Source organism: Phyllostomus discolor, chromosome 7, assembly GCF_004126475.2.
Source record: "Phyllostomus discolor isolate MPI-MPIP mPhyDis1 chromosome 7, mPhyDis1.pri.v3, whole genome shotgun sequence".
Classification (NCBI taxonomy): Eukaryota; Metazoa; Chordata; class Mammalia; order Chiroptera; family Phyllostomidae; genus Phyllostomus; species Phyllostomus discolor.
Window position 1 is genome coordinate 25,497,232 of NC_040909.2, and position 20,889 is coordinate 25,518,120.

Here is a 20,889-nt window from a genome sequence, read left to right on the forward strand (position 1 = left end):
AAAGTCATCTTTATATAATGGGGATTTATTGGGGTCAGTGAAACTTTGTCAGCCTAGGAATAGATGACATTGATGGAGGTTCCATAAATACTAGAGCAAAGCCTATGAGTTGGATGGCTTTATACTGGTCTCAGTAGGTGGTTGCTTTCTACTTAAATAAGCATTTGATGGCCTACTTAATGAATTTTAAGAAGGTGAGGTTTTGAGTTAAGTGTGAAACAAAAATGTATCAGTATTCAGCTGATTTTAAAAAATAACAGTTTCCACAATTGAAACCATTTCTGCATTCCATCTTGTGCCACTATGTATTACAAATGTTTCCCCCCTCTTCTGCAGAGTATGATTTCTTCCATTGTGAACAGCACTTACTATGCAAATGTCTCAGCAGCGAAATGTCAAGAATTTGGAAGGTGGTACAAACATTTCAAGAAGACAAAAGATATGATGGGTAAGCAAAAACTGTTGCAGCGGTGGCTACATACCATTACATGTCATTTGAGGGTTTATCAAAGTCACATCTAAAGCCAGGTCTTTTGATTGCCCAATTAGAGATCAATTTAGAATGTTTCTTTGAGGGTGGGGAGTGGGTATGAGTATAATGAGATAATTAAATTCAATAAATGTTTGTGTTTAAATCAGCCAAACTGACTTGGTTGTCAGACATGCAGGAAACCCAGGAGTGAGGAGGGGAGCTGTCATTTTGTAACATCTCAGTGAAGACCTAACCAGGCCTTGAATAACTAATATTAGTTGTGATTTCTCTCAGAGATAAATCATGCTTTATGTTCTTTGTTTTTGTTAAGAGGAAGAGAAAGTATCTATTTTTACACCCCATTTTTAAGGAAATTAAATTGTGTTACTAGTTTCCACAACTGAGATGAAGGATTTTTTATGTACCTAATCTGCAGCCCTGCATATAGGTGCTTTAGTGAGCATACTGCTTGACCATCCCTGCTGGAAAAATCATTGCATCATTTCAGAACTTTACATTCCAGTATAGCATACTGTCTTAACATACAAACTTCAGGTCAGTATTTGTTACTCAGGAAATACAGTGAAGTTATGCAGTGTAAAATGACAGACAAAAGTTGTGTGTTGTACCTAAGCATTTAGATTATGACATTTTTGTCCCTGTTGAGGTTGTTAGTATTTGCAAAAGCAAAACTGTGATTAAGGTTAATGTTTTAATTTCCAGTAATGTTTTCCTTCACATACTTGCACCCTCCAAATAAGGTATTTTAAAATAACACAGGAATGGGATATTTAATATGCATCACATTATGCCCTGTTTTAGCTCTGTTTCTGTTCACTTCTGTTACATTCATTTAATAACCACAACAATAATAACTGTTCCTAAAAATTTTAGGAGACAAGAGAACCTGAATTTTGAGCATTGTTTTAGCTTCTACTATTTGAAGCGAAACCATCCATCTACCTAGATTCTTTACCTTTTATAGCTTATAGCTATAATGAAGACAATGCATCATTTTTGGAATAATTGCTTGAATTACTATTCCCTGTGAATGGCCCACCTGGGCTGATATCACTGGTAGAAATGAAAGGTCCCCCCCCAATTCTTAGTTATATTTTGCATATATCAGTGATTATAGCAATATGATAAGTTCCTCTAAATATAAAATCTGAGTGTTTGATGAAAAGAGAAATGATGATTAGAATTCAACCAGAGTCTATACACAGAAAGTATAGTGTGCTATTTGGAAAGACTCACCTACTTCCATATAGCATCATGCTCAGCTTTTCTAGTTAAGAGCATCGAACCAGTCTCCTGCATACAGCAGCAAAGCATTTGACACACTTAGAGGTGACTCTCAGCCAGTGCACAATAAGAGATCGAGCCAGGCAAGGGAAAAGGACTCATCTTGGGTAGGTGGTAATAAATTGCAAAATCATGACAGTATCACCATTGTACCAGAACAACTCACTGTCCCTTCCTTGAAAGATTATCTTTAGCATCTAGTGATAGCCATAGCTTCTTCAAGAAACATTTGGGGCTTAGCAACACTGGGTAGAGTGGCTTGCAATACAATAGATCATTTGCCTCATCCTAAAAAGTATTTGCAGGTGTACCTGCTGCCCATGATGGTTAGAATGAAATGAAGCAAACTGTATAGGATACTCAGTTCAGTGTTTGATATGCACTCAGTTATTATTACTTATCATTATGAACACTCTCATTATTTATTGTATTGATTACTTCTTTATATTCATGTCTGGGTAAGAACTGAACATTGATAACATTTATGCTTTCTTTTTTCTTTCAAACCTTTTGACTAGAGCAATAACAGTTAATATAGATCATGAGAAAATAATTGCATATTTCTTTCTTGTTTAGTTGCATATCGTGTCTTGTCTGAGCTCAACTCATTTTTTCTAGATGCTGTTAAGCAAATGGTGTACTTGGAGAAGCTGTCTTAAAGTAAACATTGCTTATAAGCGTTCCTGGAGTAATGAGAATGAATAATAGTTTGACCCCAAAACTAGTTATAGAGAATTGATTCCATGCCTTAAGCCTAAACCACATTGTAAAATTAGATCAGAAGCATTGTCCCACTTTTAAAGTTTGTGGAATTGTGCAGAAGAGGAAAGTAAAAACACAGCAGGATGAGTTCTGTCTTGAAATTTTCTTAGTTTAATTGGGTCTTTGATGTGCCCTGTGCCTACTCTCTGTTTAGGAAATGACCAGAAATGCTTATCAATACCCATCCTTGCTGACTTAACATGATTTTACTCTTTATCCACTTCAGTCGAAATGGATAGTCTTTCTGAACTATCCCAGCAAGGAGCCAACCACGTCAACTTTGGCCAGCAGCCGGTCCCAGGGAACACAGCCGAGCAGCCTCCATCCCCCGCGCAGCTCTCCCACGGCAGCCAGACCTCTGTCCGGACCCCTCTTCCGAATCTGCACCCTGGGCTTGTGTCAACGCCCATCAGTCCTCAGTTGGTCAACCAGCAGCTGGTGATGGCTCAGCTGCTGAACCAGCAGTATGCAGTGAACAGACTTTTAGCCCAGCAGTCCTTAAACCAACAATACTTGAACCACCCTCCCCCTGTCAGTAGATCTATGAATAAGCCTTTGGAGCAACAGGTTTCCACCAACACAGAGGTGTCTTCCGAAATCTACCAGTGGGTACGCGATGAACTGAAACGAGCAGGAATCTCCCAGGCAGTGTTTGCACGTGTGGCTTTTAACAGAACTCAGGTCAGTTTTGTTTTATTTGTTAACGGTTCTTTTTCTTTTTTCTCACTTTCTTCAGTCCCATCTATACTCGTGTTTATTCTTTTACTTTGTACTAACATTTTATCCTCTTCATGTGAGCATACTGTTAGCTATTCCTGGTGTTGCCTAAATTTTATCATTCCTTCCCCTGTCATATACCTCCTGTACCAAGAGGAAGCTATGTACAGATTGATCTTGATGCAGGGGCCTTGAAAGAATAAATGAACAATGAAAAGTGTTTCCAACTGGCATTTCCTGTGCTTTCACATAATGGAATCATAGACAGTAGTGGCAGGTTGAGAAAAATTTCATGACTTGGTGAAGGAGGCTGGTAGGACTCCAGACTTCTAGCCTGCAATCTTTCCCATGTTACTGTCCATGTCAAACATGAGTTTATAAATGTGCCCTATAGAAGTTCCTCCACAACTTAAAAACAAACAAAAAAAAAACCAACTTGGGACTCATTAGCAATTTCTGCAATTTAATGCTAAGCAGCCATTTCAAAAAAATACATGACTTATTAGCAAAAAGTGTTTCTTCGCTTTGTCCTCTTCCTTATTTGTATTATTGTCGATGGCCTTCCGAACCTCTTTAAGAGGCCCTGGGGTAGGTTTGGCCTGCTGGGTTTGGCCTGCATATGCCCCTTGTGTCCATACCTTTGTCCTCCTGGGCAAATTCCTGTGAGGACAGTATCATCTTAGGAGAAGTTTCAGGTGGAGAGGGAGAAAGCGTGATGGAAGCGAAGAGAGCCGGAAGATTAAAAAGTCCTCGACAAACTGGTTCTATTAAGCCGTGAATGAGAGGATTTTTAATTTCTTTTTTTGGAAACTAGTCTGATATATATGGTGTTTATTTTTGGCCTGGGCACACACACACAAAAGGAACATGTAACTTTGATAAGAATGAGGACATGGTGTCCTTTCAACTTTCTTGTTCTGCTGTTTTTTTTCTCTTGTCAATTTTTGGGGGCCTGACTAATACTTCCTCTCATATGTAAGTTACTTTGTTTATTACGCGATCATAAGAATAAAGTTCTAGTACAAAAATAATCTAGTATTAATTCCTCGTTGGCAGAGGTTCCGTACCTAGGAGAATCCCAGCTGTGACTTATTTTTGGCTTGCTTTAACTGGATTGGAAGTTAGGAGGGTTGACAAAGCCTTTAACTCAGTGTTTATTTTCAATTTCTTTTTCTGTTTCTTGTACATCTTTTGATTTTAAAAGGGTGATTACAGAAAGATATATCTCAGGTGAAAATTGTATGGTTTTACCTAATTCTGTATTTTTACAACTTAAAAAATGTGTTTATTTTTAGCTGATAAATATAATATGACACCTATATTCAGTTGGGTGGTAGTTATTTTTAAAAATGAAATGAAATAAATGAATGAATCAAAAGTCAACCATCTAACTAGATATTCCTGCTTCTGGCAACTTTATTTTTGTAAACAGCAGTAACACCAAGTAGTTCTCAGTATTGGGCAAAAATTAGATAGGGTTGTTGAATTGAATTAAAAGCTCACAGACAATGACAACATTAATATACACACAGGTGACATACAGATTTACTGATAAGAATCTTAAAAATAGAGCAAATTGTTATTTCTCAAAGCCTGGAGGAAAGTGTATTTTATATGATGAAGAAGGACAAGGGAGTCCAGCGGATAGAGGAGTCCCCAGCCCTCGGGATAGTTTTTCTCTGCTCTTGGGTTATGTTGTCCCAGCCTTTACTCTGCTGAGTTGATCATTTGTTCTGCTTTTGGCTCTTATATTGACAAATTCCACAAATATTTGTAGGACTTGTTACTGGGGGGGGGGGGGAAGCAGAATTCTCTTTTTATGCTGTGTTAATCTCTTTGAAAAGGTGGTCATCTCTGTGGTTAACATCAAAAACAGTGACTTTATTTTTCTGAGAGTCAGAGGAGAATAAAAGCTGGTATAGCTTGATACCAGCCTCTCTTGATTAATAATAGCCAATTTAGCAAAAGCCATCACCAAAATATTATTTTGAGCTCTGGGGACAGTAGAGGGGTTGGTTTTGTACCTTTATGTTGTATTGGTAATTGGTGCTCCTCAATTGGAGTGGCTGTTGGGCCATATTAGAAGCTATCTGATTTAACTAAGAGTAATTTTCTGTGCACACCGAAATGTTCACTTTTTGGGAACTGGATTTTGAACACGAAAGCAAGCATGCATGTATTTTTGGTGTCACACTTAAAAATCCGTCACACACATGCATGCGCATGCGCACACACAGCTGCATTTACTTTAATGATTATACATTCATATAAATGCATGTAGTGTGTTTATTTCGAAGTGTATGCATTTCAATAAAAGCAGGTGCAGAGTGAGGGTGTATGGTGTGAGTGCGGAGTACGAAAATACACATGCTAATGCATATGTATAGACGTGCTCCGCGGAGTTAAATCACACATCACACATTGTGTGCCCTTATTACAATGTGCAGTTCCAACTCCAGGTTTAAAAAATCCATGTAAAATATGTATGTACAAATGCAAAGTTATATGATAATGATCAGATAAAGACGATGGCACCCTATACGTAGTATGTTAAAATATTAGTATAATAGGTAGTGCTCTTATGACTTGAGAAAGTGTTTGTCATTGACAGCTCTGTACAGGTTTAACTCTTAATTGGAGAATTTTCTCATCATCTTAATTGGATCTCCTAAATTAAATCATACCCCTCTCTCAAGACTTCCACATATGACTTCTTTTTTTTTTTTAAAAAAAGTCTGCCTTTTTTGAACATTTGTGGTGATATTTATATTATTACTTGTTTTGAGGACATTTTCTGCTTTAGAATTGAGGGGCGTGCGTTCTGGAATTGCTGCCGAAGACTCCAGCCTTTAGCATACCTCCCTCGTTCAGCCGTTCCTGCTCGATGTCTTTTTAGTGGAAACCTACGGCTAAAAAAAAATGGCCAAAGCTGCTAGATTTATACTTTTCCATTGACTTCTTTGCCATTTCAAGCTTGTGACAGAAGAAATTGTATTTTTTAGTGCCTTTTTTAAAAATAAAACCCAGAGTTGAGCTCGGATCCCATCCTGCAGCTTTTTTCCTTTTTTCTTCCCCCTCCTCTTGTCTTTGGCACACTTTATTTTCCAGTAAAATAAAGAATGAAGATGGATTATTCAGAACTGATAACAGTAATGGACCATCATGTAATGTTTTATTGAATTTGAGTTCTGCAAATTATGTGGTGGAGAGAAATTTTCCTGCTTAAGTATAAGAGAGATTGCTACTGTGTTTCTATAATTCTTCACAGTGTAATTTAAGAAAAGACTACTATCCATATCACTATTGAATAAAAGGTAGAAAGGTGCTATTACCCCAACGTGACAGCTCTCGTTTAGCCTCCCCAAATGACAGAGATAAATGTGTCTGCTTATAACTTACTTGGCGGAAGTCCAGCATAGTAGGCGGAGTTTGAAAATGGCCTTCCACCTGGACATGTGATTAAAAATTCACCAACCCACAGACGCAGGTAGCCTTGAAGAATATTCACCGTATTTTCTTTGTAGCAGGGAGGTTTTCTCTTTTTTAATCAAATCATATTTTCCTTCTGAGGGCTTTGGAGTTCCATGAAACCGATAAAATCTATCTGAATCAGTGATTACGTTCAAAGAGGAGACAAACGGGAGGCCAGACGGGCTTTTTGTTCAGACTGGCCGTCTCTTTCACTTAGCTGCCGTTTTAGAGAATTCTTCGTTAGCATTTGGGAGTACTGATAATATTTATTGACGGTGTCTTTCTTCCTTTTATGGTACAATTACTAATGAGTTTTATTCGTAAAAACCATAAACTTTTTAGAATGTAAAAAAGGTTTAGGAATTCATCAGGAAGTTCAACCCTTTAATTGAAAAACATTAGAATTTGCAGTTAACCACCATGTAATGACAATGCAGAACTGTTTTATATTTTCATACGTAGAAAGCATAGGAAATTATTTGGAGATGTGAAGTCCCAGTGAAAAGCAGCTTCTCATTTCCAGTAAAATTAATATTCATAAGGTGTTGATAACTTACCACATAACATACAGATTCTCAGGTTCTTTTCAGAAACAAAGAATAGCTAGTTTTTTGTTTAATTTCTTTCAGCAAATTTATTGAGCACCTATGGTGCACAATATTGACAATATATTTTAGTTCTGCTCTTTCAGTATATTCTCTGAGATAGCAAATAAGGTACATGACATTATCTTTTAGCACAAAGAAGAATTTTTGGTAAGAGATCCCTCTTACTGTCCTCCATGGGGGATTACTACAAGTGACCTTAACCTAACTTGGCAAGTCTGAACTGTATTTTCCACTATGGGAAAATGGGAAATGGGGCCACATACATCCTGAATCTGTAAATGCAGCTATTTGGGTAACAGCAACCTGAACAGGACCAAACATTCATTCCCACATCCGGATTCTAATAGCAGTCATTTTGCATCCAGAATTATTCTCAAGTGACATGACTTTTTTTTTTGTAATTAACACATTCTAATCAAAACATTTTCTAACAATATTTTCAAGCATTTCCACCAGGGGGCACTCCCCTCATTGAAAGCCTGGGTCCAAAAAAAAAAAAAAAAAACAGGGAAAAAACCCAAAGGTTTCCGAAACACCTGAGATGTCTACACTGGCTGCTTTAGAGCTGTGACTGTTTCAGGGTTTGAAATATCACTTTAGACCTTTAATATATTACAGGATGAAAAGCTGCACTTGTTCCAGTCAAATAATTAAGTGGAAATAAAATGTTTTGCCTCTGAAACACTGTTCATACTCAAATGGGAAGTCATGCCAACATCAAACTGTGGGTAGAGAAATTTCTAAATTCTCTTTGGAGTGACCTGCTATCTTCTGCTTCAGCCATACAGGAATGACTTGGTCTCATGTTAGCAAGATCTGATAGAGAATATTATGATGTATGTTTTCAGGTGTTTATGTTTCCCACTACAGCTTTATGCTGCCAGGGGAAACATTTTTAATAGACGTCATATTATTTTTTGAGATTTATAAATGTCTAATTTCAAATTTCCCAATCCTCAAAATTTATGGGATCCCTTTTGACCTAATCTATTTTTTTTAAAAAAACTACTTGACACTCACTGTAGATAAACATCTCACAAAATGCCACAGTAACTTTTCACTGAAGGATGGCTACCCTTGGGTAAATTAATAATTACCATTTGATGCATCCATGGGCAGCACACCTTGTCCCTAAGTTTCTATCACCTATTTGCAGTTTTTCCTTTTGTGGTTTGACGGCACATCATTTATCCACTTAGTAAATGTCTGTCAAGCACATGTAGTTGGCATTGTGCTGGGATAACAAAAATGAATGTTAGAATATTTTACTCAAGGAATTTATAATCTGTTTATTAATTGGTACATTTCTGTCTCTATTTCTGTATAGTTAATATAGATTACTTTGCTGAGCACATCTTTTAATACATTTTAATAACATTTGGTAGAGAAGAGTGGAGAGCACAGATTATTTTTTTACACCTATTTTCAAACATTTTTTCCGAGATCTGTGTTTTTTGGTTTCAATGTGACACAGCAACACAGTCAATCTAATTAGTTGGCCTTTTGCAAATTAAATAGCTGGATGATTGACTGCCTGTTTGATTGAATTGTAGTTAAATTGACTGGATGTTTGCTCTTGTATAAACTCAGCTGCAACATTACTTGTCAGTATTATGAATGAAAGGAAGCATACCCTTCACTCTTCAGTTACATGTCTTATGGTGAAACTGAAAGTTGGGGACCAGTTCCCAGACTTTGGTTGCATATACTAAATGAGAGATTCAAATTTACCCTTAAGCCCTCCTGAGCCTGTTGGAGGTTCTTTTTAAATAGCAGACTACAAATCATTTTTTAAAGTGGACAGTGCTTTTATACTGCCTGCACCTAACTCTTATACTTGGGCAATATGGTACATGATCCCTGAGGAGCAAAACTAGGTTTGCTGCATCTCTGGGAAATCATGAAAAAACCCAAATGTTACAATCTCGGGGCTTAATTATTTTGACATGAGATTTTACCTCCCCTTCCCCAAATGTACCCTTTCACCCTTTCCACAGTGTTGCTGGTAAACAGATATTCTGGCTCAATGCAGAAAGCAAACATGCCGTGGCATTCCAGGCGTCATTTCATGTACAAGATTGGAGGGGTAAAGCTGCTCAGTGCCTATCCAATGGACAAAAAAAATGTTCTAATCCTTCTATTTTCATATAATCCCTTAAATAAAATTGGGGAAAACCATCCATTTTTGAAAGCAGTCTTCAAAAAAAAAAGGAAAGATCTATGTCGGGGGAGAGAGACACCCTAAAGAAGTTCAGTAATGGTTTGTAAATTTCTTCTATTACAAGTAAATATTTTTATTCCTCAAGAAAGTTGACATTTACAGAATTAGATACTGTTCTTTTCCTTGGCATGCTTTCATGGATTTTTGAAATCTGGAAAGGAAGTTACACATTTCAAATTTAATCTATGGTTTCCGAAGTTCAAAATTTCAACCTGTAACCCAGAGGTATGGTAAAACAAGATAGTACTTAAAATCACTGGGGTTGTCAGTATAGTTTCCTTAAGTGGTAAATGGAAAGAATCACTTTTCATTGACTCTAATAATTTGAAAATTAAGGAATAACCTAAACTTTTGCCTGTGAAAACATAACATAAATCTTAGATGATGCTTTCATCACAGTCTTTTCTCCTAATACGCTGCAGTTCATTTTCTAGGGTTTTCTCTGATAGTTCTGTGCCTCTGGAAATAGCTTTGTATCTTTACATATTGGGCTGTTGGCATTCCACTGCCTTTGTTTAGGCAGCTTGAGAACTACACAGTTCAATGCTGTTGTATTATGAGCATTTCATTTATTCTTAACTTCCCTCGATCGTCTCTCTGTGAAAGATTTCATGGCAAGTTAAGCTACTCAAAGGAAGGAGACCAATTAGGCAGTTTCAGTTTATGTTATATGTAAAGCAGATGCTTAATAAAATTAAGAATACAATTGAAGCTCTCTTCTCTACCACTTCAATTGTAACTAATGTATTTCTGTGCAGAATTAATGCTTCTGACTGTTCACTTTCTGAAGAGAGTGGGGAAGGAAAGGGAAGGCTCACCGCTGGCTGGGCAGAGCCGGGGAGCAGAGCAGGCTCACTCACCCTGTGCCTTTCATTCCCTGCAGGGCTTGCTTTCAGAAATTCTCAGAAAGGAAGAGGACCCCAAGACTGCATCCCAGTCTTTGCTGGTAAACCTGCGGGCTATGCAGAATTTCTTGCAGTTACCAGAAGCTGAAAGAGATCGAATTTACCAGGACGAAAGGGAAAGGAGCTTGAATGCTGCCTCGGCTATGGGTCCTGCCCCCCTGATAAGCACACCACCCAGCCGCCCTCCCCAGGTGAAGTCCACTTTTTCTTCTTCGGCTTAAAAAAAGTGTCTGATAAAGAATCTCAACAGGAAACTAGGAAGGTAGATGGACATGTGTAGAAAAAAAATACAAAACAAAAATTTATAGAGTTGCTTTGGGGAGAATTTAGTCCCAAATCACTAATTATGGTATAAAAAAAACAAGCTACTAATTAGGGAAAAGAAAATTGCTTTGTATTGCTGCTGCTTTGGGGTTCTTTGGGGGTGAGAAGTTGTCTTTAAATGGGATATTTGTCTCTACTACTATTGAGGAAAGAAGGATTTTACACTGGAAAGGGAAGAAAGTAATAAAGTCAGTTTCATCCCTGTGAGTTTTAGAACTGCCATTTGAATAGTAAATAAATATAAATAAATAAATAATTCTATTTGTATTTATGCTTTCCCATACGAACTGCAGCTGGTGCCAATTACACATCGTCTCGTTTGTAATCTTTCATAATTAAGTTTAATACAATCCTTGAAGGCAGCTTTAAATGGAGCTGATAAAGAATTCCATACGTATTCCCAGAAATGGGCACATTATCCAAATTTTTACACTTCTGGGGAAGGACCAAGGTCACCTCCCAGGTAACGCAGTGTCTGTGTATCTGTACTGCTGCTTCTTTTCTTAAACCAAGTTTAAAATATAGCCTCATAACTCTTAGGAGAATCCAAGAAGTTAATATTCGGTACAAACTATTAGATAAAAGTTTGATGGTGGATTAGACTTCTAATCCACAAGCACAAATATATTTCTCTACATGTATAATTTGTACGACTCTTAAAAATAACATCAGCTAAAACTGGATAAAAATTAAATATGGAATGAAAATTTAAAGTATTTATGTAAGTAACATCATGTCATAATGAAATTATATCTTGATGTTAATTTTTCATTAATAGTAAAAATAGTAATACATTCCCAAGAATAGAAGTATAGAAAAAGCTCATTCAGCACTAAAAATGAAACTGTTACAGATACTCCATGAATAAGGAATAGATGTTATATTTAGCCCCTAGTCGAGGGCCTTAAACTGTTTATTGTGATGCTTTGAAATGATTATTTTTTAGCAATGTCTCAGAAGTCCATTTTCTCCCTTTTTTAATGAAAATCAAGTAGGTCTTGATGTCTATAGGAACAGACTGTAAGAAGGTCATTATTGTAACTGTGAATGAGAAATTCATGTTTCTCTAGCAGAAAAGAATGGCATGAATACACACACACACACACACACACACACACACACACTCACCTGCCCCCACACACACACAGTTACTGAATTTGATCTGTGAAGCTTCCTATACAATATTGCTTAAGAAAAAGAATGAGAAACTCTACATATAGATATATATACCTTTTATTATAAGAGTGACTAAACAAAAAATGCTGTACTTTGGGCTTGGTTTAATAATTAGTGTTGGTGTCGAGAGTAACACACACACACACCATCGTTAGTTAACTTTGTTCCTGTCATCATCACTGAAAGGCCCCTGGGCAGGGAGTTATCTTACTTAAACACTTAATCTGCAGTATCAACAAAAGAATAGCTTATTTAAGACCAGTATGAACTCTAGCATTGAGCTTCTCCTTTCTTTAAAAATTTATCCAAATATTTGACTTAGTGATCCTTAAGACAGCTATTGTTTTTAATTTTTCTGGGATTTTAATGCTTCTGTTTTTCAAACGTGATTCTGCTATTCTTAGTCATCAATTTTTTTTCTTTTTTTTTTAATTTTATTTACTTATTCTCAGAGAGAAGGGAATGGAGAGAGGAGGAGAGGGAGAGAAACATTGATGTATGAGAGAAACATCCATCGTTTACCTCTTGCATGCCCCCAACTGGGGACCTGGCCCACCCTCCAGGCATGGGCCCTTACTGGGAATCGAACCAGAAGCCCTTTGGTTTGTAGTATAGTGCCCAAACCACTGAGCCACACCAGTCAGCGCCATCAAGTTTTTTTCTTTAGGCAAAGCAACATTAATTCTTAAGGGATATTATTTTTCATATACTCTTAAGATACTTGAGTAGCTTTCTGATATATAGTCTTAGACATATAAATGATATATGTCAGATGGGGGGTGTGTGTATATATGTCTAAAGAATAGATCTCATAATTTGGGGCAGAAAATACTTATTTTAGCTTGAATTATTAATCAATTGGGCCATCTATAGGCTCTGTTTGTTCTCAAGAAGGGTTGAGACCAAGCCTTTAGCTAGGATATTCAGACAATGATGAACATATAAAGTATGTAAATACTACAGAATCTTAGTGAAATTCTTTCAGGGAAAAAAAACATTGTTTCTATTAATGTGATATTATTGGCCATCTTACCAAATTCTGAAATGATTATCTGATGTATGTGTATAATTTTATTTCACTGCTATATATAAATCTTTACAGTATCTTATGTGCCCCACTGAGAATCCCTTTGCATTATTTAATATAATAATAGAGCTCACAACCATTCACCTTTTACCCTTTAATAATGATTCAATGGATTACATTTTAAGAGATTTTTAATGAATTAAAAGCATTATCAATGTTGAACAAGTACTCTAGACTTGGGGAAATGTGTTACAAAGCAGTCGAACTAGTACTGTTTTGCAGCAGTTAAAATCTAATGCTCAAACGGGAACCAGTACACCACATGTAAGGTTTTACTATGCTTATTGCAAATGACGAAAATAGAAGGCAGGAGGGCGGAGGATGAAACCACAAATACAGAAACAGACTGCAGAATTTTGTCCTTTTTAATTTCATATTTTACCGGAGAGGAGTTTATGTGAAATCACTGTGCATTTCATTGCCTCCCAAATGAAGAGATTTGAAATCTAGAGTGAGACAAGTAGTGGCCTTAGATTAAAACCTGACCCTGATTGCTTTCCAAAAAACTGCATGTTACAGGCCGAGGTCCCTTGTGACTCACTGAGGAGCCCACCCATCTTTAGGCCTGAGAGACTGGATTCTTTCCCAGCTCCTGCAGAGTTCAGGGCACACTGAAGCGGATTTGCGTGTTCCTGGTTCATACGAGACTGAAGACCTAAACTGTTGAGGGGCTCAGATTCTCAGTCATCTTCAAGAAGGCACTCCTTGGTTTTAGTCAAGCTCCAGGTTTTATTCTTAGGAATACATCCCCTGAATAAGCCCAGCCTGGCCTCAGGAGGCACCAAAGGTCTGGGCTGGTCCTGCCTGGGTTAGGTGCACCTTGTGTACACCTGTCCTTCTCCTTCCGTGGGGGTAGCCTTGCTGTGAGCCGCTTCTCACTGGGGCAGTCAGCTCTGTTTACTGACTGCATGTTTTCACAACTTTACATGCTAATTCAAGAAATAAGATTACCTTGTACTTGATAATGGTTCACAGTTTTCTCTGCACCTTGATGTACATTAATTCATTGCATCCTTAGACCAGCCCTTTTGTAGGAGAAAAATGAGAAAACCAAAGCCAAGGTTTAGTCTCAGTTTTCCAGTCCCCTTTTAAGTCTGTTGCTCTTCCCCCTACCTCAAGCCACCTGCTCAAAATATCAACGAACATTATAGGAAAAAGAAAATGAAACTTGGGGACTTTTTCTGTTTGTCATAGAGAATGGGAAGTTTTATTGTTTGGTTAGGAAGAGGACATTATGAGAACGTTCTCCTGATAGAATACACGGAGTGCATGGCAGATGGTCTGTGGGTATTTCGGAGATTGTGGATAACATTGTCCCTTCACTTGGGTTGTACGAAAATGTCTGGGAGAACCCAGTTCCTCCAAAACTTTCTGGTCTTAAAGGTTTCTTTTCTGACTCTGTTTAGCAGATTTTCCAGACAAGTTTATTAGAGGAATTTTATTAATAATAATTAATGATTATTTTCTGGGAATTCTTTTCCACAGAACACATCAGTTTTAAGTTGATTTCTATTTAGGTGTGTGCTTATTCTAGTCTTATTGTGTGTTTTAATATGTGTGACTTTGGCAGGTAAATTCACTTATAATTACAACTTTTACATTAGTTTTATAATTCTTTTTTCATTTATTTTTATAACTCCTTATGTTATTATTTAATTTTTTCTAAAGAAAGATGTGACATTTAATGCTTTAGAAAAATGTACAAAGTTCATGTAAGAAATACATCATTATTTTAATCTGGCAGCTGCACCCTCCTGTCTCTTTACAACTTCTCCTATAATATAATGAAACATAGGTCCAATTAGGGGCAGGAGCTAAATACGTGATGTAAGTTTCATTTGTTAGGAATTCCTTGACCAGCATTATTTTAAGATCTTATTTATGAGCTTGTAAAATGTTTTCCATAATAGTCATCTTTTAAAAGCTAGAGGATTTGGAAAATAATTAACACTGTTTCTACAATCATAATACTCTAGAGAGTGTTAACAGATAAAAATTTGATAATATGGACTGTATTCCATCACCAATAAGAATGCCTTAAAATAGTGTATTTCTTACATAACATTACTAAGAAAACACAGTTTACATACCTTAAAAATAAATTCAGGCTGCATTTGTAAAATTAATGATAGTCCCTTATTATTAAATATTAGATATTAATAAACTAGATTTAGCAAAGGGCCACCAAAAAAGCAGGTCCAGCATGTCTTTAGAAATAAGGATTTTTCCAAATGAACAAGTCCGTTATAACACAACCACAGTATAGTTGCAGTGGATTCTAAGATAAGCATTAGCATCACACAGACTTCAACTTAGCTCCCCCCCCTTACCCACAGACAAATTACTTAAAACCTCTTTGTTTTAAGAGCATTTTCTCAATTTTTAAATGGAGCATTAGTAGCACCTACTCTGGGCTACTGTGCAGGTTAGAGTTAGTGTACATTAATATTATGCCCACCACATGATAAGCAACTAATAAATGTTAGTGTTTATTATTATCATAATTACTAATGAAACTACATCAAACTTTGTGTGTGTGCATGCACATATGTGTGTGCTGTAAGCTTGCAGGTAATTGCTCCTGCCTCAAGGAATACCATTTACCAATGAGGTCCATCGTAGAAATCATTTAGTGGAGTATGCGTGTAATATGTAGTACATATGTAGTATGTATAGGTCATTTTGTGGTAGGATTTGATGCATACAGCAGTACATGAAGGCACAAAATAGAATTTTCATGGAAAATGTGCATTCTAGTGCATAACTTCAGTGAAATAAAAAGCAGATCTTAGTGCTGCACCCGATCCCCACGTGGGCCGGTACAGAGTAGAAGTTCCAGTTCTTAACTACTTCCCCGGCGCCTCTGTAATGATGGAGTAGCACACCCCACCTTGATAAAAGCTATTCGGAAAGCAACTGCCTTTATTTTACCTCCTGTGCTATTTGCGGAGAAGAGCTGAAGAGTAGTTTGTTTTGCCTGGAATGAACTGCTTTATGAATTTTAATGTGTGATATAATATTAAAAGCTAAACCAGGATTAAAGAAGATTTTTTTTTGTACTAAGCTAAAATAGTACTTAGTAGAGTGAGGTATAAAAGATTTTTGTTTCCATTTTTACCTGGGGAAAAATTCAGCTTTCATATTTTTGAAAAGCTGTCCAAGTCAGTTCCCCTTAAGCAGTAGCTTGTGTTTAGGGGGGAAAAAATGTGATTCCAGAATTCTAATAGCTTATCTATGATAAGATACGGATCGGAGCCAACAGGATGGTAAAGGAGAACTTTTCTAAATCTTTTTAAAATGAGTAATAGTTTCTTTATATTTTTAAAAGTCATTGCTATCACTTTCTTTTCATAATTTTGAATGTTTCATATGTACTTATTTTCCACTTTTATTTTGTGTTGGCTACTAGGAAACGATTGATTTTTTTTTCATGATTTAAAATTCTTGCTTTTTAATCCAAGTTGTAACTGCTTTAAAAAATATTAAACCTAAAAGAAATTTTTAGAAACTAAACCACAGTGGTCAGACAGATGATTATAGCGTACCTGGAGGATAAATTCTTAAACATAATTTTTACAAAAGAATGCAAATTATTTAAAAACATGAAACACCAAGTTTCCAAAGCCTGCTCTCTCTTAACTATTATTACAAAGCAGATTGCTGCCGCGGAACTCTTTCTTCCAATGCACTGGACTTCATGCCCCCATTTCCATAACATTCAATTTTCAAAGCGATTGAAATGGCTTTTCTTTTCTCTTTCATTTAAGCAGTGAGAAAAAATAGGTATTAAAAGGGACCCCGTGGGGTGATCAAATCTATCCTTCTGCCTCAAAGCAAGACCACCCCAGAGCAAAGTTGTGAATCCCACCAAAGCAACTTTGTAGGCAATTTATGGTAATGCATTAACTCTTCTGGCTCCTAAAGTGGTGTTTAGCAGATTATTGCTCTAAAGCCATGTGTATGTTCTTAGTGGCCCCCGGTCCTTAATATACCTCTGAGAGTGCCCTTGCTTACAAAAGTCACAGAGCTAGAAGAGGAACTCTGGAAATCTAGCCTACTCCTGGCCTCTAGTTTATAGTGTAGGAGAGGCAGTGAGGCCCAGCCAGTGGGTCACCTGCCCTGCCTCACCTTTTGTGCCCTCACTTCGGACCTGTGGCCCAACCATTTCACAGCATGATCCTTTCAGCCTTAGGTAGTGTCAAGGTGGAAGAATCTAGCTGCCTCTCCAAGACAAGCCAGAGGTGAGTTATTTTGCTAACTGGCGAGAAGTTCAAAGGATTCAGAAGGCAGGTTTTAAAGGGACTCATATTTACTAAGTGCAGAGAACTGAATAGCCGAGGATAACCTCTGTCCTACTTTTGATGCCAAATATTCTGGGACAGGGTGGAATAAACCTGGAAGACTCGCAGTATGAATAGGAAGGTATGTCATTCAATGGCAAAAAAAAATCCATTTATTCTAAAATGCAGTTTATTTTGTAGTGTTTTTAGTATATGTGAGAAATGGTCCAAGACGCTAAATTTCTAGAGAACAAAAACTTGGGTTCTATAAAGGACCCTAAGAAGTTTGATCCTCAAAGAATCACTTTGCAGAGGAAAAACATGGCCCTGCATCTGGGACAATTTTCATTCACATTTTCATCAATTCCCCAGGAAAAAAAAGCAGTGACATAGTTCATAGGTAAATTTACCAGAGTGGTCAATATAATTACATAATAAAAATTAAATTTGGTGTTTTAAAGATTAATAATAGTATTAATAAGTGGTGAGGATGTGATTTTAATTTTTCCCCTAAAATTTTGTGGCATTTTCCTTCTAATGTATGCTTATCATTATGTCCAAAGGCTTATCACTACTAATTTTTCACTCAGGATCATACACTTTGAACATATTTTTAGAGTCACTGATGATATATTTTGTGTAACTTGCAGCAGCGTTCTATCAAATATTGTGAAACATTTTCTTATAGTCTGGTTCCACAATTCAAAAGAAATAGTTATATACAGAGGTGCCAGAAAGAGAAAATAATTATACAGAACAGCTTGGACATTCACGTGTAAAACCCAACCTGCCTTTATGATAATTAAGCAAGGCACTCTACCTGTTTCATGGATGGATAGAAGATTTAAATATGCAGCTCCGCAAATGGCTTTGTTATGGAAGCTTTTTTAAGTGAAACATGAGGAAAAGGCATAAAAAGAGTCCAACGTTGAAAACGCGGTAGTATGTAATAGCTATTAGTGATGCAATTGTCTGTTAGACACCGGGCACCCAGAGAAGATACAGCCCTGTGCGTTATGATTGTAATTGTGAGTTTCCTTTGTTAGAATTGAATGCAAAGTAATTGGGAAACAATTAGTTTGGGGTTTTCAAGTCTTTGAAACTATTTCGTTTTCCAGAAAACTTACTTTATGGCATTGTAATTCCTGGTTGTCAGCTAGCAGTTGCTGTCATATTACAGATGCAATCACCTGTAACAGTGTGACTTCCTTAACTTACGCAATCTGATCTCGGGGCAATAACGAATGTTGAATGACTGCACTGCTGACCACCTTGATCATAAAAGGAGCAGTGATGCTCGGTTGGGATGCTGAGCCTGAGAAGCTTCCAAACAGTTTGACCAATGAAAAATGACGGTCATGTTCAAAATGTTTTGTAGGTGAAAACAGCTACTATTGCCACTGAGAGGAATGGGAAACCAGAGAACAATACCATGAACATTAATGCTTCCATTTATGATGAGATTCAGCAGGAAATGAAGCGCGCTAAAGTGTCCCAAGCACTGTTTGCAAAGGTTGCAGCAACCAAAAGCCAGGTAAGAGAGCCTTGATTAGGCATCGAGAATGTTTATCTGCGATGCCTGTGAAAATACCATTCAAAGGGGTGTCTGTTTGCAGTATGAATTTGCATCACCGAGAGGTCATGGTCTCCAGGATTATTTACAGAGCTCTAGGATGAAACAGAATGTTCAGATTCCAGTGATAGACACTTGGTTTTGTTTCCTCCAACAGCCTTTCTCCAGACCAGGGATTTCTTAGTAAATCCCCGAGTCCATTTAGAATTGTTTTCAGTAGAAGAATATGTAATGTATAGGAAGTTTCTCAATCTGGTCTATTGTAGTGGAACAAATAGCTTGAGTTACTATTGTTTCATTATTACTCAGGTGACCTTGATTTCCTTCCTAAAATACTAGAAGCCTTATAGTTTATTCTGTTCCATCTCCAACATCTACAACTACTAGGTACACTTACTAAAACAAACTGGCACACACACATATACCTTTGTATATGAATTATTTTAGTTTTTCTATAGATGTATGACATAGATTGAATTACAGTTAGAAAAAAACTGTCCATCTCTGATGAATTATGAATGAATAGAATTGAATTGGAAAAGTTACAGATCCCTACAAAACAAGATAAAAACATAACAAAGGATAGATAATGCAGTTCTTTATCAGTATAATTGTCATATATGGGTAATTTATATGTGTCAGAAGCCTAGTCATCTATATGCATGAACTCACAATTATCTATAAGCCCTTGTTCAAAGCAAGAATGCTTCTTAAAGGACCAGAAAAACACTAAGCTCTCTTTCCCTTTGCAAAAAAAGATTTGATAACACTCTCAAGGTGAGAATTTAGGGGCAATCGAAGGGCTCAGATAAGATTTTGACAACTTGAAGTTTTAAACAAACATATTTTTATTATCATTAATGAACCCTCTTTTATCAAACAGCCCTACTGCTATCAACTTATGATAACAATAGACAACCCTGAGAGTATTTATAGTCTAAAACTCTTTGTAGCTTTTCCTAAAATTTGACTCTGTCTGCATTGATAGTGGTCCTTGATCAGAGTTTTGTTTTAGAAAATGTTGTTCTTGTTTAAGTTATAGACTGGATGAAACACTTAAGGGATATCTTGGAAATGTTACATAAAAATGATTAAACTCAAGCTGTGGACTGTAAAAATTACAGCTTTATAGGCCACATGCCTGCCTACCCTTCAATCACTGTCAAAGTGATAATTTCTACAATAATATGTTTCTTTTATTGTGAGATTCTAAACATCAAGTGCTGTTGAAACATTAAGCTGAATTGTTTATGTTAGCGCCGCGCTCGGCGTGTCGAGCACCAGGCCACGGCACTCTCTCATGGAATGTAAAACTCTGTCATGAATCATGGCTTGTATATCGGAAATTACTGTAATTTTGATTGGAAATTACAGGGCTCTTGAAATGTTTCTAATTATGATAGAATGTTAGAGCCGCTTCAAACCTGTGTGCTTCTTCAGATATCTTCATTTACATGCCAAGACTTACGCGTTAAGGAGAAATGTCCTAGTCTCACGTTACCCCTCACCCACCCACCCTGCACATTTTTGTTTGGGCTCTTCAGTCTAATTATGATGAGGATCTCATATTTAAATATATATAATCTTGCTTTTCTTTCTGATCCTACATCTTTGCTGACCTATCCAATTAAATTATCAAGAATAACAGGCTATATTCCTACAAGACCAAACATTCTCCCCAAATCAACAAGATACATAAACAGAGAAACTTAACATGTATTATCGTAAGAAAGGTCAGACTTAAAACAACAAAAATAAGTGTTAGAACATTTGATAATTGTCATTTATTACTTGTTATATGTCATTGAGTTTAATCTGGCCCCTACTCCCTCAGTTTCCTGTCTGACTGTATCAGTGATTGTCAGCCTTTTTCATCTCGTGGCACACATAAACTAATTGCTAAAATTCTGCATCCCATCAAAAAAATTTTTTTTGCCAATCTGACAAAAAATTAGGTATAATTTTGATTGATTTACAAAAAATAATAA

At 36.7% G+C, this 20,889-nt stretch overlaps 1 protein-coding gene across 6 annotated transcripts in view; it reads left to right on the plus strand.

Moving 5' to 3' along the window:
* SATB1 (SATB homeobox 1) overlaps positions 1-20,889 on the plus strand; it is a 98,762-nt gene that overhangs the window by 47,086 nt on the left and 30,787 nt on the right. For all 6 annotated transcript variants that reach the window (XM_036030602.1, XM_036030600.1, XM_036030601.1 and 3 more), the window contains 4 exons: positions 337-448; positions 2,766-3,220; positions 10,440-10,652; positions 18,707-18,862. In XM_036030602.1, the coding sequence (XP_035886495.1) occupies positions 337-448; positions 2,766-3,220; positions 10,440-10,652; positions 18,707-18,862 (936 nt within the window). The remainder of the gene's footprint in view (positions 1-336; positions 449-2,765; positions 3,221-10,439; positions 10,653-18,706; positions 18,863-20,889) is intronic.